The sequence below is a fragment of the Peromyscus eremicus genome, chromosome 9 (genome assembly GCF_949786415.1).
Source record: "Peromyscus eremicus chromosome 9, PerEre_H2_v1, whole genome shotgun sequence".
Taxonomy (NCBI): Eukaryota; Metazoa; Chordata; class Mammalia; order Rodentia; family Cricetidae; genus Peromyscus; species Peromyscus eremicus.
In genome coordinates this window covers 42,627,862-42,650,581 of record NC_081425.1, presented here as the reverse complement: position 1 = coordinate 42,650,581, position 22,720 = coordinate 42,627,862, and the positions used below count along the sequence as shown (strand labels likewise).

The 22,720-nt window shown below is 41.4% G+C and overlaps 2 protein-coding genes across 2 annotated transcripts in view; both read left to right on the top strand.

Moving 5' to 3' along the window:
• The window catches only part of Elf1 (E74 like ETS transcription factor 1), a 51,848-nt gene extending 37,987 nt beyond the window's left edge, over positions 1 to 13,861 (top strand). Inside the window, exons 5-9 of the mRNA XM_059274293.1 lie at positions 188 to 352; positions 2,347 to 2,430; positions 3,489 to 3,681; positions 5,854 to 6,303; positions 11,727 to 13,861. Coding sequence (XP_059130276.1) covers positions 188 to 352; positions 2,347 to 2,430; positions 3,489 to 3,681; positions 5,854 to 6,303; positions 11,727 to 12,315 — 1,481 coding nt within the window. The 3' untranslated portion in view covers positions 12,316 to 13,861. The remainder of the gene's footprint in view (positions 1 to 187; positions 353 to 2,346; positions 2,431 to 3,488; positions 3,682 to 5,853; positions 6,304 to 11,726) is intronic.
• A 3,482-nt stretch (positions 13,862 to 17,343) lies between these two features.
• Sugt1 (SGT1 homolog, MIS12 kinetochore complex assembly cochaperone) overlaps positions 17,344 to 22,720 on the top strand; it is a 34,334-nt gene continuing 28,957 nt past the window's right edge. Inside the window, exons 1-2 of the mRNA XM_059273282.1 lie at positions 17,344 to 17,653; positions 17,741 to 17,798. Of these exons, the coding sequence (XP_059129265.1) occupies positions 17,616 to 17,653; positions 17,741 to 17,798 (96 nt within the window). The 5' untranslated portion in view covers positions 17,344 to 17,615. The remainder of the gene's footprint in view (positions 17,654 to 17,740; positions 17,799 to 22,720) is intronic.

The following is a 22,720-nucleotide window of genomic DNA, read 5'->3' as shown; positions in this document are numbered from 1 at the left end:
GTGGTGAGATAGGAATTGAGTTTCAGAAGGTAGACATGGGGAGGGGAGGTAAGATAGACTGGTAGGAATCCCAGCCTAGGCTGCTTGATTTAGGGCAAAGAAAATAAAAGGCAGAGAGTTTATAGAAACAAGAAATTATTTGGTTTATAATACACACCTGATTAAAGTCTGATTTCATTTCCAGTAGATAATAATATATTTAGTTCCTCTGAAGATGACATTGTTGCTCCAATCACCCATGTGTCCGTCACATTAGATGGGATTCCTGAAGTGATGGAAAATCAGCAAGTGCAAGAGATAAATGTAGACTCCCCAGGAGCCTCATCCCCAGAACAACCTAAAAGAAAGAAAGGTGAGTGTCTACCTTACGTAGGTCACCAGTCAGTATTGATGGAGAATCCAAATATACTTTTTTTCTTTTTGGTTTTTCGAGACAGGGTTTCTTTGTGTAGTTTTGGTGCCTGTTCTGGATCTGGAGACCAGGCTGGCCTCGAACTCACAGAGATCCACCTGGCTCTGCCTCCCGAGTGCTGGGATTAAAGGCTGCACCACCACTGCCCGGCCCAAATGTACTTTTTTATTAGAGGATGTTTCTATACCAGTTAAGATATGTAAGAAAAAATGAGAACACAAAACAAATTGAGGTATTTCTTCATATTAGTCACTAAAAATCTTAGTTACTTAATAGTTGAGCTTTCTCACCAAAGGAGATTTCCAACTCTTTGTCTTTTGTTGCATTTATGTATGCTTGAGTGTTTGTGTGTGTGTGTGTGTGTGTGTGTGTGTGTGTGTGTGTGTGTGTACGTACATGTGTACATACACGCGCGCATGTGAATGTTGATGCTCACAGGAGCCAGAGCTGGTTGTGAGCTGTCATGTGGGTGCTGGGAAGAGAATCCCAGTCTTCTATAAGCAGCAAGTGCTCTTAACAGCTGAGCCATTTCTCCAGCCATCTGTTTTGAGAAATGCTCTCAACTCTCCTGGACTGGCTTTGAACTCCCATGTAGCCAAGAATGACCCAGATCCTCCTTCCAAGTGCAAGGATTACAGGTGTGTATCACCACTCCTCATGCCCTAGGGCAGTGGTTCTCAACCTTCCTAATGTTGTGACCCTTTAATGCACTTTCTCATGTTGTGATGATCCCAAACCATAAAATTATTTTCATTGCTACTTCAGAACTATAATTTTGCTACTGTTATGAATCATAATATAAATATTGGATGTGCAGGATATCTGATATGCAACCCTGTGAAAGGGTCTCGACCCACAGGTTGAGAGCTGCTGCCCTAGGGCATAGTTTGAAAACCTCCAGTCTACCAAAGATTCCATTACAGGATGCCAACAGGAAAACACTGTAGAAAGTTGGCAGCTGAAGACAAAAATGGTAGACTATGTTAAAGGAGAAGCTTGAACTTTTCACAAATTGAGAGTGCCTTAGTTAGTTTTAATTGTCCACTTGACACAGCCTAAAGTCATCTGAGGGGAAAGCCTGGATTCAAGAATTTCCTAGATCAGATTTGTCTTTGGGCATGTCTGTGAGTCTTGATTGCTAATTGTTGTTGGAGGCAAGGCACCCAACTACAGGCAATACCATCCCTAGGAAAGGTGATCTTGGCTGTTTAAGAAAGCTAAGTAAGCATGAACATAAGCCAGTAAACAGTATTTCTCTACCATTCCTGCTGAAGTTCCTGCCCTGAACTTTTTTAAAAGCAAGGTCCTGTCTTACAAAAAGAACTCCCTGCCCCAACCACTCCCCCCCAAAAGAGGCATGCCCAATCACTCTGGCCTAGAATTCACAGAGAGCCACCTGCCTTTGACTGTACCTTCCAAGTGCTGGAATTAAAGTGTGTGCTACCACACACAGCTGTATGGCTAATTTTTTGAGCTCAAAGATTGTTGGTGTTAAGAATATTTTTAAAAAATGTAAGAGAAAGCACTAGTGTGGTGATCTCAGGGAAAAAACACAGCATTTGAAATTGGACCTCATTTTCTTTTTACAGGTAAGACAGAGTGACTTCTGGTTTCTTCCCCCCCCCCCCCATCCCTGGTGTGCTGGGGATCAAACTTGGGGCTTGTGCACGTTAGATGAGGACTCTGATGTTGAGCTGTGTCTCTAGTCCTGAAGTATAATTTCATATATGTCATTATTTGTGATTTAACCTACTTAACGCTCAATTTTTACTGAAGTTATTTTTCTTTTAGATAGCATTTTGAGATACCAGTTTGCTTGACCCATGTATAAAAGTTTGGAACTTGAAATTTTTGATAAACAACAAGATAGTAAAACTGCCCATTTTCATTCACTCTTGAGGGCAAATATTTATACAGAGCTATTCTGATTTCAGGAAGAAAAACAAAACCACCACGACCAGATTCCCCAGCCACTACACCAAATATATCGGTGAAAAAGAAAAATAAAGACGGGAAGGGTAAGTACTAAGATTTCTTTATCTACAGGTCCAGTGCCCTCTCCTCTCTTCCCATCTTCCCTGTGCTCCTTTCCTGCTCCTTGTTACACACACAACTAAAACCAAAAAGAGTGTGTGTGTGTGTGTGTGTGAGAGAGAGAGAGAGAGAGAGAGAGAGAGAGAGAGAGAGAGAGAGAGAGAGATACAGAGAGAGAGAGAGAGAGAGAGAGAGAGAGAGAGAGAGAGAGAGAGAGAGAGAGAGAGATAGATAGATACACATGTACCAAATGACTACCTTGGGTGTGTAAAACCTTGTGGTCCAGGCCGCTATTGAACTCCCTAGTAGCTGAGGGTGATCTTGAACTGCTGATCTTCTCTCACCTCCTAAGTGCTGGGATTACAGATGCCACACCACTGTAACCCCAAACCCAGCTCATCATTTTTCTTGTTAGAGCCAAGTAGAACATACTGTTGCCTGGTGCTTATAAGATACTGTCATCAATTTCTGTAAAGAGACTGGTAACAAAATTGCCTATGAAATTCATTTCATTTTTTTTATTTGTCTATCAAAATATTCCATTAATGCATTCAGCAAAGTTTTACAGCAACTCAGCTAGTCTAGAGTTTCAGTTTGTAGATCCTTACTATGGTGTGTTGGACATCTAGTGTTTCTGAAATTCTTGCTCAAATTGAAGAATGCTATCATGGTTGATCTGCTGGTTCTGATATAAAGAGGACTATTTAAAGTTTTTTTTAAATTTTAATATGCTTTTGATGTTTTCACTATGTGATTGTTTTTAAAGAGCAGACAGAAATTATCTCAGTGTTTCCCCTAGGTCATCATGAATCTAATTGACAAGATTGCCATTCATACATCACATATGTATGAACTTAGTAAGGTCTCTACTAGATCCTATGACTGTATTCACCAATACTGAGGGATCGCATCAGCTAATTGAATGTTGTGATATTTCTTTGCGGGTAAAGACAGACCTTGTAAGACTTCTAGTCCTTTGGTTGGTTGGTTTGTGCTTTTAAAGGAAAATGTGTTCCTTTAAAGTAAACTGATTTTGTTTCAGGAAACACAATTTACCTTTGGGAGTTTTTACTGGCTCTGCTTCAGGACAAAGCTACCTGTCCTAAATACATCAAATGGACACAACGAGAAAAAGGCATTTTTAAACTGGTCGATTCTAAAGCAGTGTCTAGATTGTGGGGGAAGCACAAAAACAAACCTGATATGAACTATGAGACCATGGGAAGAGCACTCAGGTATGTGAGAGTTTGGTTATGTTAAACATGTCACTCCTAGGTATTGAAAAACAGGTAACTTTTTAAAATTAAGGACTGTGATTGTGTTTATGTTTGTTTGTTTTGTAGTGCTGGGAATGAACCCAGTGCTTTGTGTATTCTAGACAAGCACTCTACTACTGAGCTCCATCCCCAGCCCATGAATTATATTTATGGAAGGAACCACGGTACTTACAGAAATCAGCATACATTTAAAGTTAAATCTTACTTCAACTGGGGAAAATACTGTTCTCATACAAATAATCATGCAAAACAGCAGAGTCTAGTCTGAAAGTCAGGAATCCAGATTCTGAAACTTTTGAGCAACAATTAAGAGGATTAAGCAATTTGGATTTGAGGGCATTTCCAAGTTTGGATGTTCAACTGGTAAGATCTATGCAGATATTTAAAAATAATTCAAAACCAACTCTAAAACCTTGAAACACTGTTGGTCCCAAGCATTTCAGAAAATAGATACCCAACTTATGTTTTACTTATAAAGAGATCTGAAAATTTATAAAATGTTAATCTCAGATATCTGTTATTATAGTAGAATAACGAATACTTCAATATTGATATTAGATAAAAGAAATTTAAGCGCATTTTTGTTTTGTTTTTCTATGACTGTATCATTACTTATTCCACATGTTGTTTGAGAAAGACTTGAATTAGAAATGATTAGAGGATAAATGGTTTGTCGTCTTAACTTAGAACTTCCTTCTTCTATTCCTTTTCTTTTTTCTTTTTTCTGAAACAGGGTTTCATTATGTAAACCATGCTGGCCTTGAACTCACAGAGACCCACTTGTCTGTACCTTGAGAATGCTGGATCAAAGGTGTACACCACCACACCTGGCTTACAACTACTTTATCTTTTATTAGCTTAAATTGTTTAGCAGCTGCTGCTTCTCCTCCTCCTCCTCCTCCTCCTCCTCCTCCTCCTCCTCCTGCTCCTGCTCCTGCTCCTGCTCCTGCTCCTCTTCTTCTTCCTCTTCCCCTGTTTCCCCCTTCCCCTTCTCATTCTTCTAAGCAGAGTCAGAAGAAGGCACTGGATCCCTTGAAATTGGAGTTATAGACATTATGTGGGTGCTCGGTCTTCTTCAAGAACAATAAGTGCTCTTAACTGCTGAGCCATCTCTCCAGCCCCAAGGAAAGGTTTTAATAACCAACATTTGAGGGCAGAGAGAGGGAGAGAGCCGCTTAGGGAAAGGACATTATACACAAAAGACATAGGTGTGTGTTTACAGGAATCACTTAGGTTATTGATTTTATTAAAACCGCTGACATTTGAATCACCAAATTTTGCACAATTGAGTTAAATTTAAATTGTATGAATGCTGCTAGTAAGGTAGGGAACAGGGAAGGGGAGACAATGTCTTGAAGTGTGTAGTAAAGTTGATTATCCCAGAAAATTAGCAGCATGGAACAGGAAGGAAGAGAAGCGAAGCTCCAGTCATTCTCCACAGTTCCCTATTCAGAATTCTTCTTAGATTTGGCTGTTAATAAGGACTTGCATGTGTGTATATATGTTTGTGTGGGTGTATGAATGGGTGCTTGTGGTGGAGGTCAGAGGTTTGGGTGTCTTCTTTGATTACTCTCCATGTTGTATTATGGTACCAGGTCTCTTGTTGAACCTAGAGCTCATTGACTGAGCTAGGCTGCCTGTCTCTCTGCCTCCTCAGCACTGGGGCTATGCGCTCTTGCATGGGTGCTGAGGATGGAGTTCAGGATTTTATGCAAGCAGGCACTTTACTAAGTGATCTTTTGAGTCCCTCATAAGGATTTAATCTTGGTATGAGTTTGTACATATTTTGTATAAATGCCCTTCCTTTACATATTTCCTCACTTTCTGCCTGGTGTGGTGAGGCACACCTTTCATCCCAGCACTTGGGAGGCAGAGGCAGGCAGATCTCTGTGAGTTCACAGCCAGCCTGGTCTACATAGTGAGTTACAGGATAGTCAAGGCTATGTAAAGAGACCCTGTCTCAAAAACAAAACAAAACAAAACAAAATAATAAACTGCAGTAACAACAAATTTCTTTATTTTTAAACTTTAGCCCTAAAATTTTATGATTAGGAAAAAATGATTTTGTTGACTATAATTTTAATTTATATTTGATTCAGTAAGATTGATGAAATTGTCTGCTTTGACTAGGTACTATTACCAAAGAGGTATTCTTGCAAAAGTGGAAGGTCAGCGATTGGTGTATCAGTTTAAAGAAATGCCAAAAGATCTCATATACATAGATGATGAGGATCCAAGTTCCAGCATAGAGTCTTCGGATTTCTCCTTATCTCCAACAACCACATCCAGTCGGAATCAAGCAAACCGATCAAGAGTATCTTCAAGTCCAGGAATAAAAGGAGGGGCCGCTACAATTCTGAAACCAGGGAATTCTAAAGCTACAAAACCCAAAGATCCTATGGAAGCTGGACAGCCATCAGAGGTTGTGAGGACAGTGCAGTCCTCCCAGGCTCCCTATCCTACCCAGCTCTTCCGGACTATTCATGTGGTACAGCCAGTACAAGCGGTTCCAGAAGGAGAAGCAACCATAACCAGCACCATGCAGGAAGAAACAGCAAATTCTTCCATTCAGAGTATTAGGTGAGGAACTGGTGACCGGTGCACATCACTGTGATGTTCTGAGCAGAGGCATTGTTTTGTTAAGTGGGTCAGGATTCAGAGGTAGAGTTCTTCGTCAATAGATTGTTTCAGGAGCAAAATTATATCAGGTCTCTGATTCTGTCAGCAGCTGTGTTTTTGTTTATGTTTAATTATGTGTGTCCCTGTGGGTTTTTGTGTACCTGACTGCAGATGCCTGTGAAGGCTTGAGATGATACCAGGTCCCTTGGAGCTGGAGTTACAGACAGTTGTGAGTTGCCCGATGTGGGTGTTGGAAATTTTATTCCAACAAGAGTGGTCCATGCTCCTAACCTAAAAAGATAACTAAATTATCTTTTTAGACCTTGTTTGTTTTTAAGATGAGTCTCATGTAGCCCAGGATATCCTCAAACTCTTGCTATTTGACCTTCCTGATTCCCTCTCTCCCAAATCTGTGTTTGCTGTTACTCTACCGATAGCATCATAGATCACAGTGTACCAAGACCTAGCATAAACTGTCATAACTGAGACTTTTAGGATGCACTCACTGCCAAGAATAAGTGGTATCGCTTGGGAAAACCTGTTTTAGAATATGTCTGAAGCCCAAGTATGACAGTCAGGAGTCAGTTTCTCGTCTTCAGGTGTTAATGTGCCAGATGTTCCAAAGTCTCCTGGTCCAGTTTAATCAAATCAGACTTGAAAAAGGTGCTGAACATCCAATTGACCAAGAAAATCCTATCTCTAGATTGGTCTTCTGGAAAAATTTAGGACTGCTCTCATTTGATTTTAGAATAAGGCAAGAGATAATGATCCAAAATTAAATGGAAATTTATAGTTCTTGTAGTTTGTCTTAGTTAGGGTTACTACTGCTGTGATGAAACACCATGACCAAAAGCAAGTTGGGGAGGAAAGGGTTTATGTAAACCACAGGAATTGTCATCAACATCTCAGGTTTTCCTTTAAATCAGTTTATAATGTATGCACTCATACATTTTAGTTTTGATTTGGACTTCATGATAGTTCAATGACCAACAAAGTAAACTCCTGGTAAAGTGTTTCAGAATTGTCCCTGGTAAACTTGGAAGTCCATTTTCTTTTAATATTTATCCAGGCACTAATAGTTTGTCTTAAGGTCTTTAAAATTATCTTCTAAAAATGCCTAAAGCTGTAGGTTTACTTTAAAAGCAAGGTAACATGGTAGGAAGAATGTCTGCCAAACCTTTCAGCCCACCAGCCTTGCCAGTTATTAAATGTGCAAATCGATCGACTATTGGGAATATTTCCTCATCTATAAAATGAAAACAGTACTCTAAAAATGAGTACACATGGTTGTGACATTAAATGGCACTTCTTGACACCTGAGTCAATTTCAACACTAGCTAAATGTCACATAATAATAAGCCTCAGAAATTCTGATGAATCATAAATCAGCAATATGATAGCTCTTAGTTACAAGCAGCTTAGGAGTTTTAAAATAGTTAACTTGAAGATAAAACTGATGTAACATAATTGGATACAACTGATGATTTAATTATAAAGAAAAAATGTTTGGAAATTCCTGTGGCTGCAGGAACTTCATGGTAGCTTATTCTTTAATAGCTACATTTCTTTTGATATGGTATCTTGTGTCCCAGGATGGTCTCAAATTTGATATATATATAGAAGGAGGGCCTTGAACTTTTTGTCTCCCTGCCTCCTCCTCCTGAGCATTGAGATTGTAGGAATCTTCCACCTTGCCCAGTTTTTGTTTGCTTTTGAGACAAAGATGTGATATGTAGCTAAGGCAGGGTATACTATCCTCTTGCCTCAGCTTCCCACGTGTTGTGATTTCAAGCCTGCACTATTATAATCTCCAAATGTTTTTTGTTTGGTTGGTTTTTGTTTCTTCAAGACAGGGTCTCTCCATGTAGCCTTTGTTGTTCTGGAACTAGCTCTGTGGACCAGGTTGGCCTCAAACTCACAGAGATCTGCCTGCCTCTGCCTCCCGAGTGCTGGGATTAAAGATGTGTGCCACCAATGCCTGGCTCCAAATGTTTTTTTTTTTTTTTTTAAGTGAAAATTGCTCTAGAATTTGTTCAAATGAGTCAATATATTTATTTTGTAGATATTATATAAGTTTCCTGAGAGATAGCAATCTTATTAAAAAAAAGCCCATTTTTAAAACCATTGCACAAAAGCATTGAAGACCTAGAGATAGCTTTAATTAGTAATATGCAAAATTTCCCAGTACACTGTGCCATACTGTAGAAGAAGGTAAAGGCATGGGTGCAGGACACACTGAAGAACTAATCATATAATCGTATTCATGGGACAGGGCAATATGTGGAGAGCACACACATTCATGTAAAAAAGTTAAAAAGGAAAATTAAAATAGTAAGTATTCATCTTTAGCTGAGGTTATTCAGGACTTAAGAAGTAGTGTGTATTGTAATGGTTATGCACATAGGTTCTGAAGTCAGACTTGTTTACCTCAAGGAATCTGTCTACCTCTGCAACAAAGTACTTACATGTAAAATGAGGATCATAGCATGTACAGGGTGGCAAGATTTTTTATATATATATACTTTTGTGATAACTAAATGACAAATGCTATTTTATTTATAAATTTATGTAAATGCTTGGTATGGGAAGGTCTGTGACTTTATTTTGAAAAGTGGTATCTGCCTGGGTATAGTAGTGTTGCTGGTGGGCATGTCTGGACCAGGTGTGTCCAGATTCTTGGTGTCTTAGCCAAAGAATTGAAAACACACACAGAGATGGCAAAGTAGCAAGAAGTTTTGCTTAAGGAGATAGTACATGAAATGCTGCAAGGGAGCAGTGGATTACTTGAGCTGGAGTGCCCCAGAACCATGTTTAGGGCTTTCTTTTGGGTTCCAGGAAGAGGAGTTGGTTTCTAAGGGTTCTGTTTTGATTGATTGTCTAAGCCTTTGATTATTGTGCAGGCTATGATACATTTTATTCTAATCATACGAGTGTCCCTTGTGTATAGACATAAGAAGGTAAGTAGGGAAAAGTTGATTGGGAGGATACAGTTTGCCTTACTGCAGATTTACCCAAAATGAGTTGCGATCAGACTAGGGACCCTGTTGCTCATGTCTGGATATATTCTGAGACACATTGGAATGGAAACTGACGACAAAACAGGAGTCACCAGGGGTTGCCAAGAGAGGGGCAACTTATTCCATTCTTTGAAATGAGGTATATGTGCAGCCTGATGCAGGTAGGGTCGCCAGGCTGCTAAGCTATCCCTGTGCTTGCCTGCTTCAGTGGTGCACAGCTACAGTATCATCACTCAGGAGCCTGAGGCAGGAGGATCATAATTTTGAGCCAGCTTGTGCTATATTATAGTAAGACCCTATCTGCAAACAAACCAAAAGAAATCTAGGGGCCAATGGAATGGCTCAGCAGGTAAAGGCATTTGTATCAGTGATCTCTGGGACCCATATGGTGGAAGGAGAGAACCGATGGATCCAGTTGTCTTCTGATATCTGCAAGTGTGCCTTGTGGCATGTATGCAATCATAGACAAATACTCCTACACACACAACTTTCAACTCACTTTGTTTGCCTAATACTACCACACCTTTATTATGAGTCACACCCCTCCCACCTATTAAATCTATATTACTTAACTCTTGTCTCTTCTAGCTCTACCCTTCTAGAGAGCTGTTAAAGCTGGGCATGGTGGTACATGCCTGTACTCAATATTCAGGAGAATCACTCTAAGTTTGAAGCCAGCCTGATCAGCATAGCAGGTTCTAGGCCAGCCAGAGCTACATAGCAAGACCTTGTTTCCAAAAGAAAGAAAATGAAAAAGCTGTTACTATCCTCCCATAGACTGCTGTTCACAATGTGACTTGGGTAACAATCTGAACAGGAGATTTACTCTTCCACAGGGATGCTGGAGTCATCCTGTGCCTTCCCACTTCTTCTGAACTTCTAAGTTGCACTTGGTCTTTGTCTTATCTTTTCATGTGACTGCTTATCTTTGCATATGTGACCAGTCACATATAACTAGCACAATAAAACCTATATTTAATAACTTCCTAGGTGATATTTAGTACTGAGCCATTTGAAGTGTAACTTTCACAAATTAACTTGACCAAATTCAGAGAGAACAGTTGAACTCAAGATACAGTTTTCAACTGACTTATAATAACAGTCACCATAACTATAAACTTTAAGTTGTGTGGTAGTATATGCGTGTAATCCCAGCACTTGGGTGGTAGAGGCAGGACCTGGAGATAATGACTAACCTAGGCTATAAGAGACTTAAGTCTCAAACAAACAAACAAAACCCTGTAATATTTATAAGTGCAAACTTTTTTTTTTTTTTTTTTTTTTTTTGGTTTTTTCGAGACAGGGTTTCCTCTGTGTAGCTTTGCACCTTTCCTGGAACTCACTTGGTAGCCCAGGCTGGCCTCAAACTCACAGAGATCCGCCTGGCTCTGCCTCCCGAGTGCTGGGATTAAAGGCGTGCGCCACCACCGCCCGGCTATAAGTGCAAACTTTTAAAATTATATTGAGTCATCACATCATTTATGAACCTTTTTATTTAATAATAAGGTTATCTCATTATTACTGCTAGTTCTATAAATTGGATTTTACATTAATATTTTTTCTGTTAAATTGTAGTTTTATGTTGGGTGGGGTGGCATATGTCTATAATCCTGGGTACTGATGGATGGGGTCAGGGCTAGTCTGGGCAGCATAGAAAGACCCTATATTGAAAAAATTACTGTGAAAATTACTTTGGCCTCTAAAATTGCTAAAATATATGTGTATTTTATTTTGCCAAAGCTTGGCTTTAACTTTGCTCTCTGTTGGCCTAGAGCTCTTAGAAGTTGCAGTCATGATTTGTATGATGTAGATCTGATACCAATTATGAGCTATGAAAATCCTAGTAACTGTTAAAAAAATAGATGTCCTGTTAAGATAGGATTTTGTTTTAAAGTTAATCAAGCATTTTCTCTTATGTTAAAAAAACAGATTGAACACAATTATGTGAAGTTTGGCGTTTGTTAGGAGTAAGCATGGTGAATCAACAGACCTTTTAAATTCATACTTTTCTTTAGCGTGGCCTATGCATAAATGCCTTGCTTAGTGTGTTGATGCCTTACCCACTTGTGTTAATGTGGCAGTATTCACAGATTTTTCATTTGAGACAAGGTCTTTCTATACAGCCCTGGGTGACCTCGAACTGCCTCTGCCTCCCGAGTGTGGTGATTACAGGTGTGTGCTGCTGCCACACCCAGCCTGTATAATGTTTAACACAAGGTTTGGCATGATGTTAATCAATTATGCTGTGATAAAAATAGGGGAAGGAGCAATGTGAATACTTTTAAGAATAACTTGTGAAGAAGTATTGAAGTTTTAAAAGGTGTACCATGTACTAATTGTCTCACTTCTGTTTGGTGATCTCAATAGGACGATACAGGCTTCAACCCAGGTTCCAGTGGTCGTGTCTCCTGGCAACCAGCAGTTGCATACAGTAACACTCCAGACAGTGCCACTCACCACGGTTATAGCCAGCACAGACCCATCATCAGGTGCCGGGTCCCAGAAATTTATTTTACAAGCCATTCCATCATCACAGCCCATGACTGTACTGAAAGAAAACGTCATGCTGCAGTCACAGAAGCCGGGCTCTCCTCCTTCCATTGTCTTTAGCCCCAGCCATGTACAACAGGTCCTCACAAGCAATGTTCAGTCCATTTGCAACGGAGCTGTCAGTATGGATTCATCTCCGTCCTTCAGTGCTACTACACCTGTGGTGACCTTTTCTCCAAGTTCCCAGCTGGTTGCACACCCACCTGGCACTGTGATCACTTCTGTCATCAAAGCTCAGGAAACAAAAACTCTCAAACAAGAGGCAGAGGAAAAGTTTGAAGAGCATTTAAATGAAGACACTGACCAGCAGCCACAGCCCTATGTGATGGTGGTGTCCAGTTCAAACGGGTTTCCCTCTCAGGTAGCCATCAAACAGAACGAACTGCTAGAGCCCAACTCTTTTTAATTAGCACACCAAAGGAATTATGGGTGGTTATTTTTTTAATGGAACTCTGTTTTTGGTTGTCTGAAAATAACCTGATTTTTTCCTATGAAAAATCCACAGAAGTCCACAATTTTATAATTGTGAAACATAATTACTTTTGCCTTTTCTAGAGGAGAAGGAAAACCCAAGTGTTTCTCTTCTCTGTATGTTTCAGAACTCAGTTGTGAAGGAGCAGGAATTTTATATTATGAAGAAATTCTTCTAGAGATTTTTTTTTCAGTTGCTATATCATAAGTGTTTTTAAAGTTTCTTTTCTAACTTTACACTGTATTAGCTTCCTGAATTGTTTGTAAATACTACTTAAATGTAAGTCAACAGGAAATTTATATAGGAAGTATTTTCATTCCACTTGTATAATTTAAGTCTTGACTCAGATGCAAGAAACTTATTTTATACTGTTAAAATTATTGTGATGTCACTTAGCTTGACTTTAGTTGGCTGCACTGTTTAAATAACATTATAAATCATAATGTAAGCCCAGTGTGTTGGCACATGTAATCCCAGTAGTTGGGAGGTGGACAAAGGGCAATCAGGAGTTCAAGGCCAGCCTTAGATACGTAGTGAGTTTGAAGCCAGCCTGGGCTACATGAAACCTTAAAAAAAAAAATCCAAAAGAAAGCAACAACAAAATGAAGTGTGCCCATGATAATGTCTGAACCTGAGTGTCAGAGATGTGATATTATAAAGGCAGCAGCCTGTGAGTGGCACCTCCACTAGCTAGGTGTGTGACCCTGGGCAGGCTGCTTCATCTGCTAGAGCCTTTGCCGTTCTGGTAAAAAGAAGGGATGCACTGGACTAGACAAAAAGGCTCTCCAAGTTCCTGTCTCATCATAAATTTTATGATTTTTAATATCTGTACTTTAAAATTATTCAGAATATTACCAGATTATTTTCTATTGTAAATATAGGTGGAAAGAATACTGTATAAAAATGTTTTCCTCACAAAATTCTTATCAGCAAGATCTACCGTAAATTCTAAGTTCTTTGTTCATTCATCCTTAGACCAGCTGGCACTGTGGCTTATTAGAAACTTAAGTGCTGAGTGCTAAATGGCAGGGCTCCTGTTCTGAGTGCAGGGCTGCAAAGGGCCAAGAAAGCAGCCTGAGTCCTGAGCTAATGTAGTGGAGTCAGTTGTTGTAAAAGCATAATTTTATAATAACTATAAAAAGCAATGCTTTTTATTTCGATAAATTTTTTTACTGTGGGTGAAGGGGGAAGGAAATTGCATACAAAGATAACATATATCCAAGTTTCTGAAGTTAGAGTCTTAGATTACTTTTTCAACTGTAAATAATGTACATTTAATGTCACAAGAAATTGTTTTCTGCAAATTTTCTAGTATAGAAATTTTTGTAGAAGAGAAATCATTATGTTTAGAGGGCTAATATCGTATGTTTTCATATTATAAAATGAATTTGTATTTAAACAAAAATTTAAATTTTGGAATCCTCTAAGCATTTTTGTATCTTTAATTGTTTATTATTAAATCATGTAAAAGTTCTCAATATTTCTGTTTTCAAGCAAGTGTTTCTTGTCTTTATTTCTTTTGCTTTTGGACACAAGGCCTCCTTGAGCCACACTGTGCTGCCCTGGAACTAGTGATCATCCTGGGTGCAGGCACACACCACCACACCTGTCAAGTGTTCGTCTCACACTGTGCGCACGTCCATGTGCAGGCCTGAGCAGGAGCACAGAGGAGAGGGCAACTTTGGGGAGTTGGTTCTTTTCTTCCACCATGGGCTCCTGGGTCGAATTCAGGCCTGCACAGTGTTTTTACCCACTGAGCCATCACACTGGCCCTGGTAAATGTTTCTTAAAAGAATGCGCGCACACACACACACACACACACACACACACACACACACACACAGAGTTACTAGTATTTACAGTGGTACCAGATAACCCAATGTTTCTGTGAGACTCCTGGTCAAAGTTGCAGGAGGCTCTCTTTCCTTCAGCTATGCCATAGGACAGTTTCTAGACATCACACATAGAACACCAGTGATGGAGTCTATTAATATTAAGGTGGTAGAGGAAGGAGCAGTTGAGCAAGAGAATGTGCTGACAACAAATCTATTCCAAATAATGGCAATCATCCATTAGGTTATGACCTCTGTTCTCATGACCTTGGCACCTCTTTTGCTGTTCAGATTTTTGTCAATTTGACAAAAAACTAGAGTCACCTGGGAAGAAGGACCCTCACAGGAGACAATGCCTCCATCAGCTTGATTGATGTGGGAGGGCTCAGCCCTCTGTGGGTGGTGCCACCCCTAGGCAGGTGGTCCTGGGATGTACAGAGCACCAGTTGGTGAGGCAAGCCTTGTTAGATCTTTTATAAGGGTTTTCACGTAGTAGGTGTGATGGCTCAAAAACCTGTACACCCAGTACTGTGGGGACATAGAGGCAGGAGGATCAGCAATTCAGGGTCCTCCTCAGCTATACGGTGAGTCTGAGGCCACTTTGTGTTAAATGAGACTCTGTCTTCAGAAAGCCAAAGAAAATAAACTTCTTGTGTGTGAGGCTGGGGCTCTAAGTGTACTTTAGAAAGTGGTTGGCTGCACGTGCAGGAGGACCCACAGATACTGTGCTACTGCTCCCAGCTTTTACATGGTTCTGAGGATCTGAATCCAGGTCACCAGGCTTACAGGGCAAGCGGTTATTTTCACTGAACCATCTCCTCAGCCCTGAAACAGGCATTCTTATTAGAAACTTGGTCAATTAATTGGTAAAGTTGGAAAAAGAAAAATTCAAGAAAACAATCTCTAATATGGTATACCTCTACTCTCTCAGGGGTAACTTACTAATTTTCACACATCAGCACCCATTTGTGTTGTGTGCTGGTCTTGGGGAGCAAACTCAGTTTTCCAGGCTCGTGTAACACATGCTTTTATGTGCTGAGCCTCCTCACCAGACCCTAACCTAAATCTTTTAAATTGGGTTAGTAGAGTTTTTCACTGCACAGAAAGACAGCAGTTGATCTGTGCTACTATAACAAATACACGTAAGACTGGGTCATTTATTAGGTACAGTTTTAGAGTCTAGAAAATTCTAAATGAGTGTGCTGGCAGGTCTGGCACTTCTGTTTCCAAGAAGATGCCGTGAATTTTGAATAGAACAATAAAATTGCCGTTGAATTTTAAGGGGAAATGATCTTTTCAGTAAGTGTCATTGGATTAGTTTGTATGTGTATGGAGGAGAAAATGGACTTTTATCCCTATGTCATACTTTCATAAAAGTTGTCAAAGTATATGGACTGACTTAAATGTGGAGAGTGAACGATCTAAAAGAAAGTATTTCCATAGCCTTTGAATAGGCAGTCTTACATATGACATAAAAGAACTAATTATAAATTGTTAACATTAAACTTGTTTCAGATATTAAGAGAATGAGATGACAACTGGCACAAGGTATCTGCAACAAATGTATCTGAGAAATAATTCACATCCAACCATACAGACAACTGTAAACTGAAGAAAACCAACATTTGCTTTAAAGATGTTTATGCAAAAGACAATTCTCAGCTTTATACATCTGCTCTTTTATAGTTTAGTGTCTGCTGGGTACACATAAACTTAGAACAACTTTCAACCAACACATCCAAACTGAAACCCCCTACCTTCCCTTACAATCTGCTCAGCTTCAGTTTTTTAGTTCAACTGTGTCTTCTCACCAATTAACTCCATCCAGAACTTGCACCTCTTTCAGTTTAGCGGCCAGCTGGCGCTGTTCTGCCTCAGTCTCTCACACCTTCTTCTCCATTCTGACAACAGTGGATTCAGGTTCCTTTCTTTGACCTATTTTCTATCAACACTTTTCTTTTCCCCTCACAACATCCATTCACAATACAGATGGGATATGCCTACAGTTTGCAAATTTGTAACACTTTAATTAACTTATTATCCCATACCTCTATCTCTTGATGACCTGGCACATCCTTAATCTGTGTACCCTTCTGTTTCCTTGTATTTTCAAACGACCCCCCACCTCCCAGTGCCTTATTATTTGCAGCTGCATGGATTGAGTGGCGGGTGGGGTTTTGTGTTTTGCTTTTTTTTTTTTTTAACAGAAAGTGGAGTTGCCCAGGATAGACTGCCCAGCAGGCAAGCATGCTGAGGATTTTGGCCTGTATGGGGAAAGTGGGGAAGATAAAAATTTGGCCTTTTTTCAGTTAGATCTGAGAAAAGTGGGCGTTTAACAGTGAAGGTAATGTAAGCAAAAGCTTGAACAGTAATTTCTTTTTGTTCATTGACTCTCCTATTTCCAAACTGAGGTCTTAACATCAGGTTTAAGGAAGCTATCGACCACCTCTTCATTTTGTAAATAAAATGACTTCCGGAGCATATTAACAGCTCTTGAATGAAGTTTGATCGGTAGTGTGGGTGCGGCGGATACTTTAGTTCTGTTAGTTGCTCGGCTGAGCCTCACTCCCACGCCTTCCCTCGCAGGCAGCTTCCCGGCTCTAAGGACGGCGAGGGTGGGAGGGGAGGCCTGGCCGGTTCGTTAGAACACCAGGCACCGCCAAGACACTCGAGGCCAGCTTTCATCCACTCGGTGCCTTCCAAACAGGCTTTTCTTGGTTTGGGAGGCCGAGCAGGAAGGAAGCTTGGGGTGTGGAGAGCTGGGGGTCTGGCAGCGCCTCCGGAAAACCCCATTCTCCGCGCCGGTAAAGCGACTTCCGGCGAGCCAGCCCGTCGGAGGTCCCCGCTCCACCGCCGCGCGAACGGATGAGCCGCACCGGGCTCCGCAGCCGGAAAAGACCTGGCAGCCGCCCATGACGTCATGCCCAGCTCGGCCGCCCGCGGTAGCCATGATGAAAACCCGAGAAAACGGAGCTTAACGTGGCACACCGTTGAGAGACCCGCGAACTCTCCCGACGGACCCCAGTGCCTTCCAGCGGGGCTTTGAGACACTATTACAGGTCCCGCAGGCCGGTGCAACCCCACCGGCGGGCGGCGGAGCGGCGGGGCGACGGGGCGGCGGGGCGGCGGTCTCGTGGCCACGCCCCCGGGGCGGGGACTTGGCGCGCGTCACCGGTAGGGGCGGGGCCGGAGCGAGTGTCCTCCTCTTTCCCAGCGGGCCCCGCGCCCACCTGCCCGCCCTTCGCTTCCTTTTCCGCGGCCGCATGCTGCGCGGCTGCTGATTGGCTACCGAGGACGGAAGCTCTGTTGGTGTTTCTTCAGAAGTTTCCCCCTCCTGGGCGGCGGCAGAGCTGGTAACCAAGGTAGAAAACGCTCGGGCCGAAGCTTTAGTGGCTCTTAGGGATGGCGGCAGCTGCAGCAGGACCTGCAACGTCCCAGCGGTGCGTGTTTTTCTCCACCTTTGCTGTTTGTCTTACTGTTCTTTCCTTGGTTAGTGAGCCCTGCTGAAGTCGTTGTTTTCCTGGCAGGTTTTTCCAGAGCTTCTCAGATGCTCTGATCGACGAAGACCCCCAGGCGGCGTTAGAGGTGAGTGAGCTCATTTCTGCTCCATTCGCACTGGGACTGTTGGGTTCCTACAGACCCCGCGTCTTCCCAGCATTACCTTCGTGGGACCAAAGCTACGATTTTCAGTGTGTCTCAGTCCGAATATTAAGACCCCGTGATCCATTTCTTTGTCCTCTAGTGACCCTTTTGCCACAGATCTTGCCCTTCCGCTCCCCAGACTTAGGCACCCCACAGCTCCTGGTAGGGGCACCTCCCTCCGATTTATTCCTTGGACTCAAAGTTGCCATCTGTGGTTGTCCTGAAACGACTTACTTTAATGGCGTTTATGATCAAGGAAAAGGCGAAAATACGGCTTAATGTACCATTTTTTAGCTTGATAGTTGTGGTTGCCCTTATATGCCAGGTGCTGTTAAATGTCCTTTAGTTGACTAAGTTTACTAAAGAACATTTTCCCTCTTGTGCCTGAAACTTTACAGATGACTGTGCTTGTCCTTCACACAGTTATTTATAAAAACGCGTTTATATACCTAGGCTGGCCTCAAACTTTGGGTCCTGTGAGTGCTTGGGATGCACCACTAAGCCCTGCCTAAGTTTTTAATATTGTATGAATTGCCTTTGGGCTATTTCAGGTGAAGTCTAGAACAAACTATCTTTGTATGGATGTTGCTTAGGAGCACTGGCTGGACTGGAGAGAGTCGTTAACACATATCAAGTATGGTGGCCCAGGCCCTGTAAACCCAGTAGTCAGGAGGTGAATGCATGAGGGTCAGAAATTCAAGGTCATCCTCAGCGACCTAGTGAGTTGAGGCTAACCTTGGATTTGTGAAACCCTGCCTGACACTTCAGAGAATCACGCTGGAAGAAGGAAACATTTTTATAACCTGAGCGTTAGAGAAACCACTTTTCAAGAGGCTAGCAGACTAGTAGAGCTACACTGTTGCTTGAATGTTTCAAGCTTGGTTTTGAATTGTTAGGTCCACCGAGAGATCATCAGGTCAAACAGATAGTTACATTCCCTAACAGGGGAGTAGCAAACTGGGTGGTGGTGGTGCATGCCTTTGATCCCAGCATTTATTTGGGAGGGAGAGGCAGGAAAGAGAGGTGTCTGTGAGTTCAAGGCCAGCCTAGGGTGTGAGTTCCAGTACAGTCAGGGCTGTGCAGAGAAAACCTGTCTGGAAAAACAAAACCAAACAAAGAAAACAAAGCATTAGTGACTTTGAGATTACAACTGGAAGCAAATGTTTTTTTTGCCAAAGGAAATAAAGGCAAAATGGAGGATATGGGGAGGACTGAGAAAGGAGGAAATGAATAATTATTGAATGTTGATTGAGTGCTGGGTACAGATCTAGGCTGCCCCCAAAGCCCTAGGAACATTGGCAGATGCTGCTCCTTCCAGTGTATTTCATATAATACTCTATAACCCCAGTGGCTACCATGCATTCTGGACTTAATATATTCATTTTTTTTTCTGTTTGAATGAAAATGAGAGCAGTAAAGAAATCAAAATAGCTGCTCTGTGGGTGAAAAGGGGAAAAGTTTATTCCAAACTGCCAAGGCAAAGCAGAGAGAAGTAAGGAGAGAGAGAGAGAGAGAGAGAGAGAGAGAGAGAGAGAGAGAGAGAGAGAGAGAGATATCGATCTCCTAGTTATATGGGAATGGGTACCTGGGAGGAAAGGAGCCTGTGAGCTGGGTTGGGGGAGCCTAGACATGCTAATAGGCACCACAGTTGTATGTTAATGGAAGAGTTATCTGTCCCTTTTGCCAGAGATGAGAATGACTCCTTTTAGCAAGTAGGGACTATCTTCAAGCCTCTGAGGGAATGCTAGCTTTTGTCTAAATGCCAGACTGTGGGGAAAGGAACCTGACACTGTTTCTGGTCAATTTTTGTTTTACTGTATTAATGATAGGGTAGCCAGAATGACAGTTTTAAAATATAAGTTGGATCATGTCACTTTTCTACTAACTTTCCATGACCTTCCCTCACACTGAAGATCCAAACTCCTTATAATGGCCTTCAGGGTCCCTGGTGAGGTGGCCATCTTGGAGCTTCTTTTTTCTCTATAGAGCCACATTGTTGCAAGTGCTTCTAGCTAAGTTTACTTTTTCCCCCAAATATACTTGACTTATATTTCATTTTACTTGGGAATACTTATTTCTTTAGATTTCACCTGAAGTGAACGCTGCTCAGAGGAACTAGCTTTTCTGTGTAAATCTAAATCAACCATGAAAGTAGTCGTGAGACAGCAGGAGTTTGTGTATCTTGATTATTTCTGTGTTCTCAGTGTAACACTTGGTGCTTAGGATGGGCAAGCTCTCTTGCATGGTGCTTGCAACACTTGCTGATGGCATTAGCTACATTTTACTCAGTAGGGAGTTGAAGTAAAGAGTAAAAAGGTTAACTTGCTCAAAGCCAAAAAGCTTGGAAGCAACAGGTATCTGGTTTCGAGGGATCAAGGTCATCTGCTGAAAGGGAGGGGACTGGAGATATGTGATATACCAACTAGTAGCTGACTTGGAAGTAGCTTTGTTGAGAACACAGCTGAGATTGATAAACATGTAGTGGTAATCAGTTCTGATGTTTTTCTCTCCAGCAGTGCTAAATGGTTTTAAATGGATTGATGTTCTTGTTTCTGTGCTTAGAAGTTAGCTAGGTGACTGGGGAAAGAGGAGGAACCAGATTGAGACATACACAGAGGTTCTTTGAACCTTAAGTAGCATTTTAAAAGGGCTTAAAATTTTAAATACTTGAAAATTTACTAAGAGCTAGTCTTAATTAAAAAAATTTTTTTTGGGGGGGGGCCTTGCTGGAGTTTGAACCCAGGTCCTCATGCATGCTAAGTGCGTGTTCTACCACTAAGCCTCCTCTTACAGCCCCAGTTTCAAAGTCTTATTTGTTTATTGAGGAAGGGTTTCGCATATCCCAGGTTAGCTTCAACTCGTGTGTAGCTGAGGATGATCTTGAACTTCTGACTCCCATGCATCCTGGAATTACAGGCCTGTATCACCTTATCCAGTTTTATGTTGTGTTAGGGATCAAAATCAGGGCTTCAAGTATGCTAGGCAAGCAGTCTACCAACTTAGCTCCATCCCCAACCCATCCAAAATCTTAATTTTAACGCCTTACATCCCCCCTCCCCATTATTGTGCTGGTTAGTGGGATACTTCTCACTGTGGTTTTTGCTTGCGTGTTTCTTTTTCTTTGTGGTTATGGGATTAATGAATGCTATTCAAGTGCTCTACCACTGAACCCACATAACTCAACTTTCGGCAAGTGTATTTTTGGACATGCTTACAATATTTTTGCTTAGGTCTGCACTAATTAATAGCCTTTTGCTGCTGTGATTCAAGTATTGGCACTGAAGACATGGCCTCTTCAGGTGCTTCTCTTCACTACCATGCTTCTCTAAACTTTTCAAAGACTAAAAGCATGCCATAAAATAGATATAGTTAAGACCACAGCTCATTATCTTAACTTGTTTCAGCTTTATTATAATTTGTTTATTCAAAAAACAGGTTTATCCACTTGTAAATTTGTCATTCTTTTAAACTTGGCTCCCATTGTTTTTTGTTTGTTTGTATGCTTGTTCTGGAAACTTCATTTTAGTATCAGCCTTACCAAGTCAGCTGCATGTTTTATGAAACTGAACTGTTACCACTAAAACTTGTTTTTCTCAACTAACAACTGATTAGTGGGTTTAAAAGTCATTTACAAGGGTGGTTTGAATACTGAAGCTTTTACTTGACTTTTTTTTTTTTTAAGATTTATTTATTTATTATGTATACAGGAGAGGGTGCCAGATCGCATTACAGATGGTTGTGAGCCACCATGTGGGTGCTGGGAATTGAACTCAGGACCTCTGGATGAGCAGTCAGTGCTCTTAACCTCTGAGCCATCTCTCCAGCCCCCTACTTGACTTTTTAAGAAGAGGACTATTTAAACTCTGTGGCTCATGCTTGTAATCTTAGCACGAAAGAGGGCTGAAGGGAGGGGCTGCATGTTAGGTTACTACATACATAGTTACATAGTAGCAACTTCTCTTAAGGGTGTGTGTGTTTTGTTTTGTTTGTTTGTTTTTTTGTTTGTTTGTTTCCCCCAGACATTTTCTTGAGTAACAGCCCTGGCTGTCCTGGAAGTCTTTGTAGACCAGGCTGGCCTTAAATTCAGAGATCTACCTGCCTCTGCCTCTGGAGTGCTGGAATTAAAGGCATGTGCCATCACACTCAGGAGTGAGTGTGTGTGTGTGTGTGTGTGTGTGTGTGTGTGTGTTAATTTTAGAGAAGTGTGTTTTAATACAGAGAAGCCCAGGTTGACCCTGTGAGTGTGTGTGTTTGTGTGTGTGTGTGTGTGTGTGTGTGTGTGTGTTAATTTTAGAGAAGTGTGTTTTAATACAGAGAAGCCCAGGTTGACCCTGAACTCATTATGTAGTTAAGGATGATTTTGAACTAAAGATCCTCCTGCCTCTGCTTTTCTATTATATTCTTACAGTCATATTCCACCATGCCTGTTTTTATGTAATGTTGGGGATTAAAAGAGGCTTCTGTCATAGAGAGTCACAACTGGACAATCTGCAGAGTGTGAGACTCGAGCATTCAGTCCTAAGTGAGATATCTTTATCACTCCTTTCTGAAAGGCTCAGGATAGGGATCTAAAGGTAAAGGATGACAAAAGATAGGCCAGAGGTGATGACTCCAGGGAAACCGTGCCTTCCGGACACAGCACATAAGAACTCAGACTGAAGCAGCATGCACAAGACATACAGGGTAAAGTCCGATGAGGTCCTAGCACTGAGAAGGGGGGGTGGATGTGGGGTCCCACCCCTAACCAAGAAACTATTTGCCACTGATACCTGCTGGCAAAAGGAGAATCAGTTTTCTTCAATGTTTCATTACTGCATATACCAACTACACTGTCGGGCAAGCTCCATGCCCAGGAGTAACCAGCC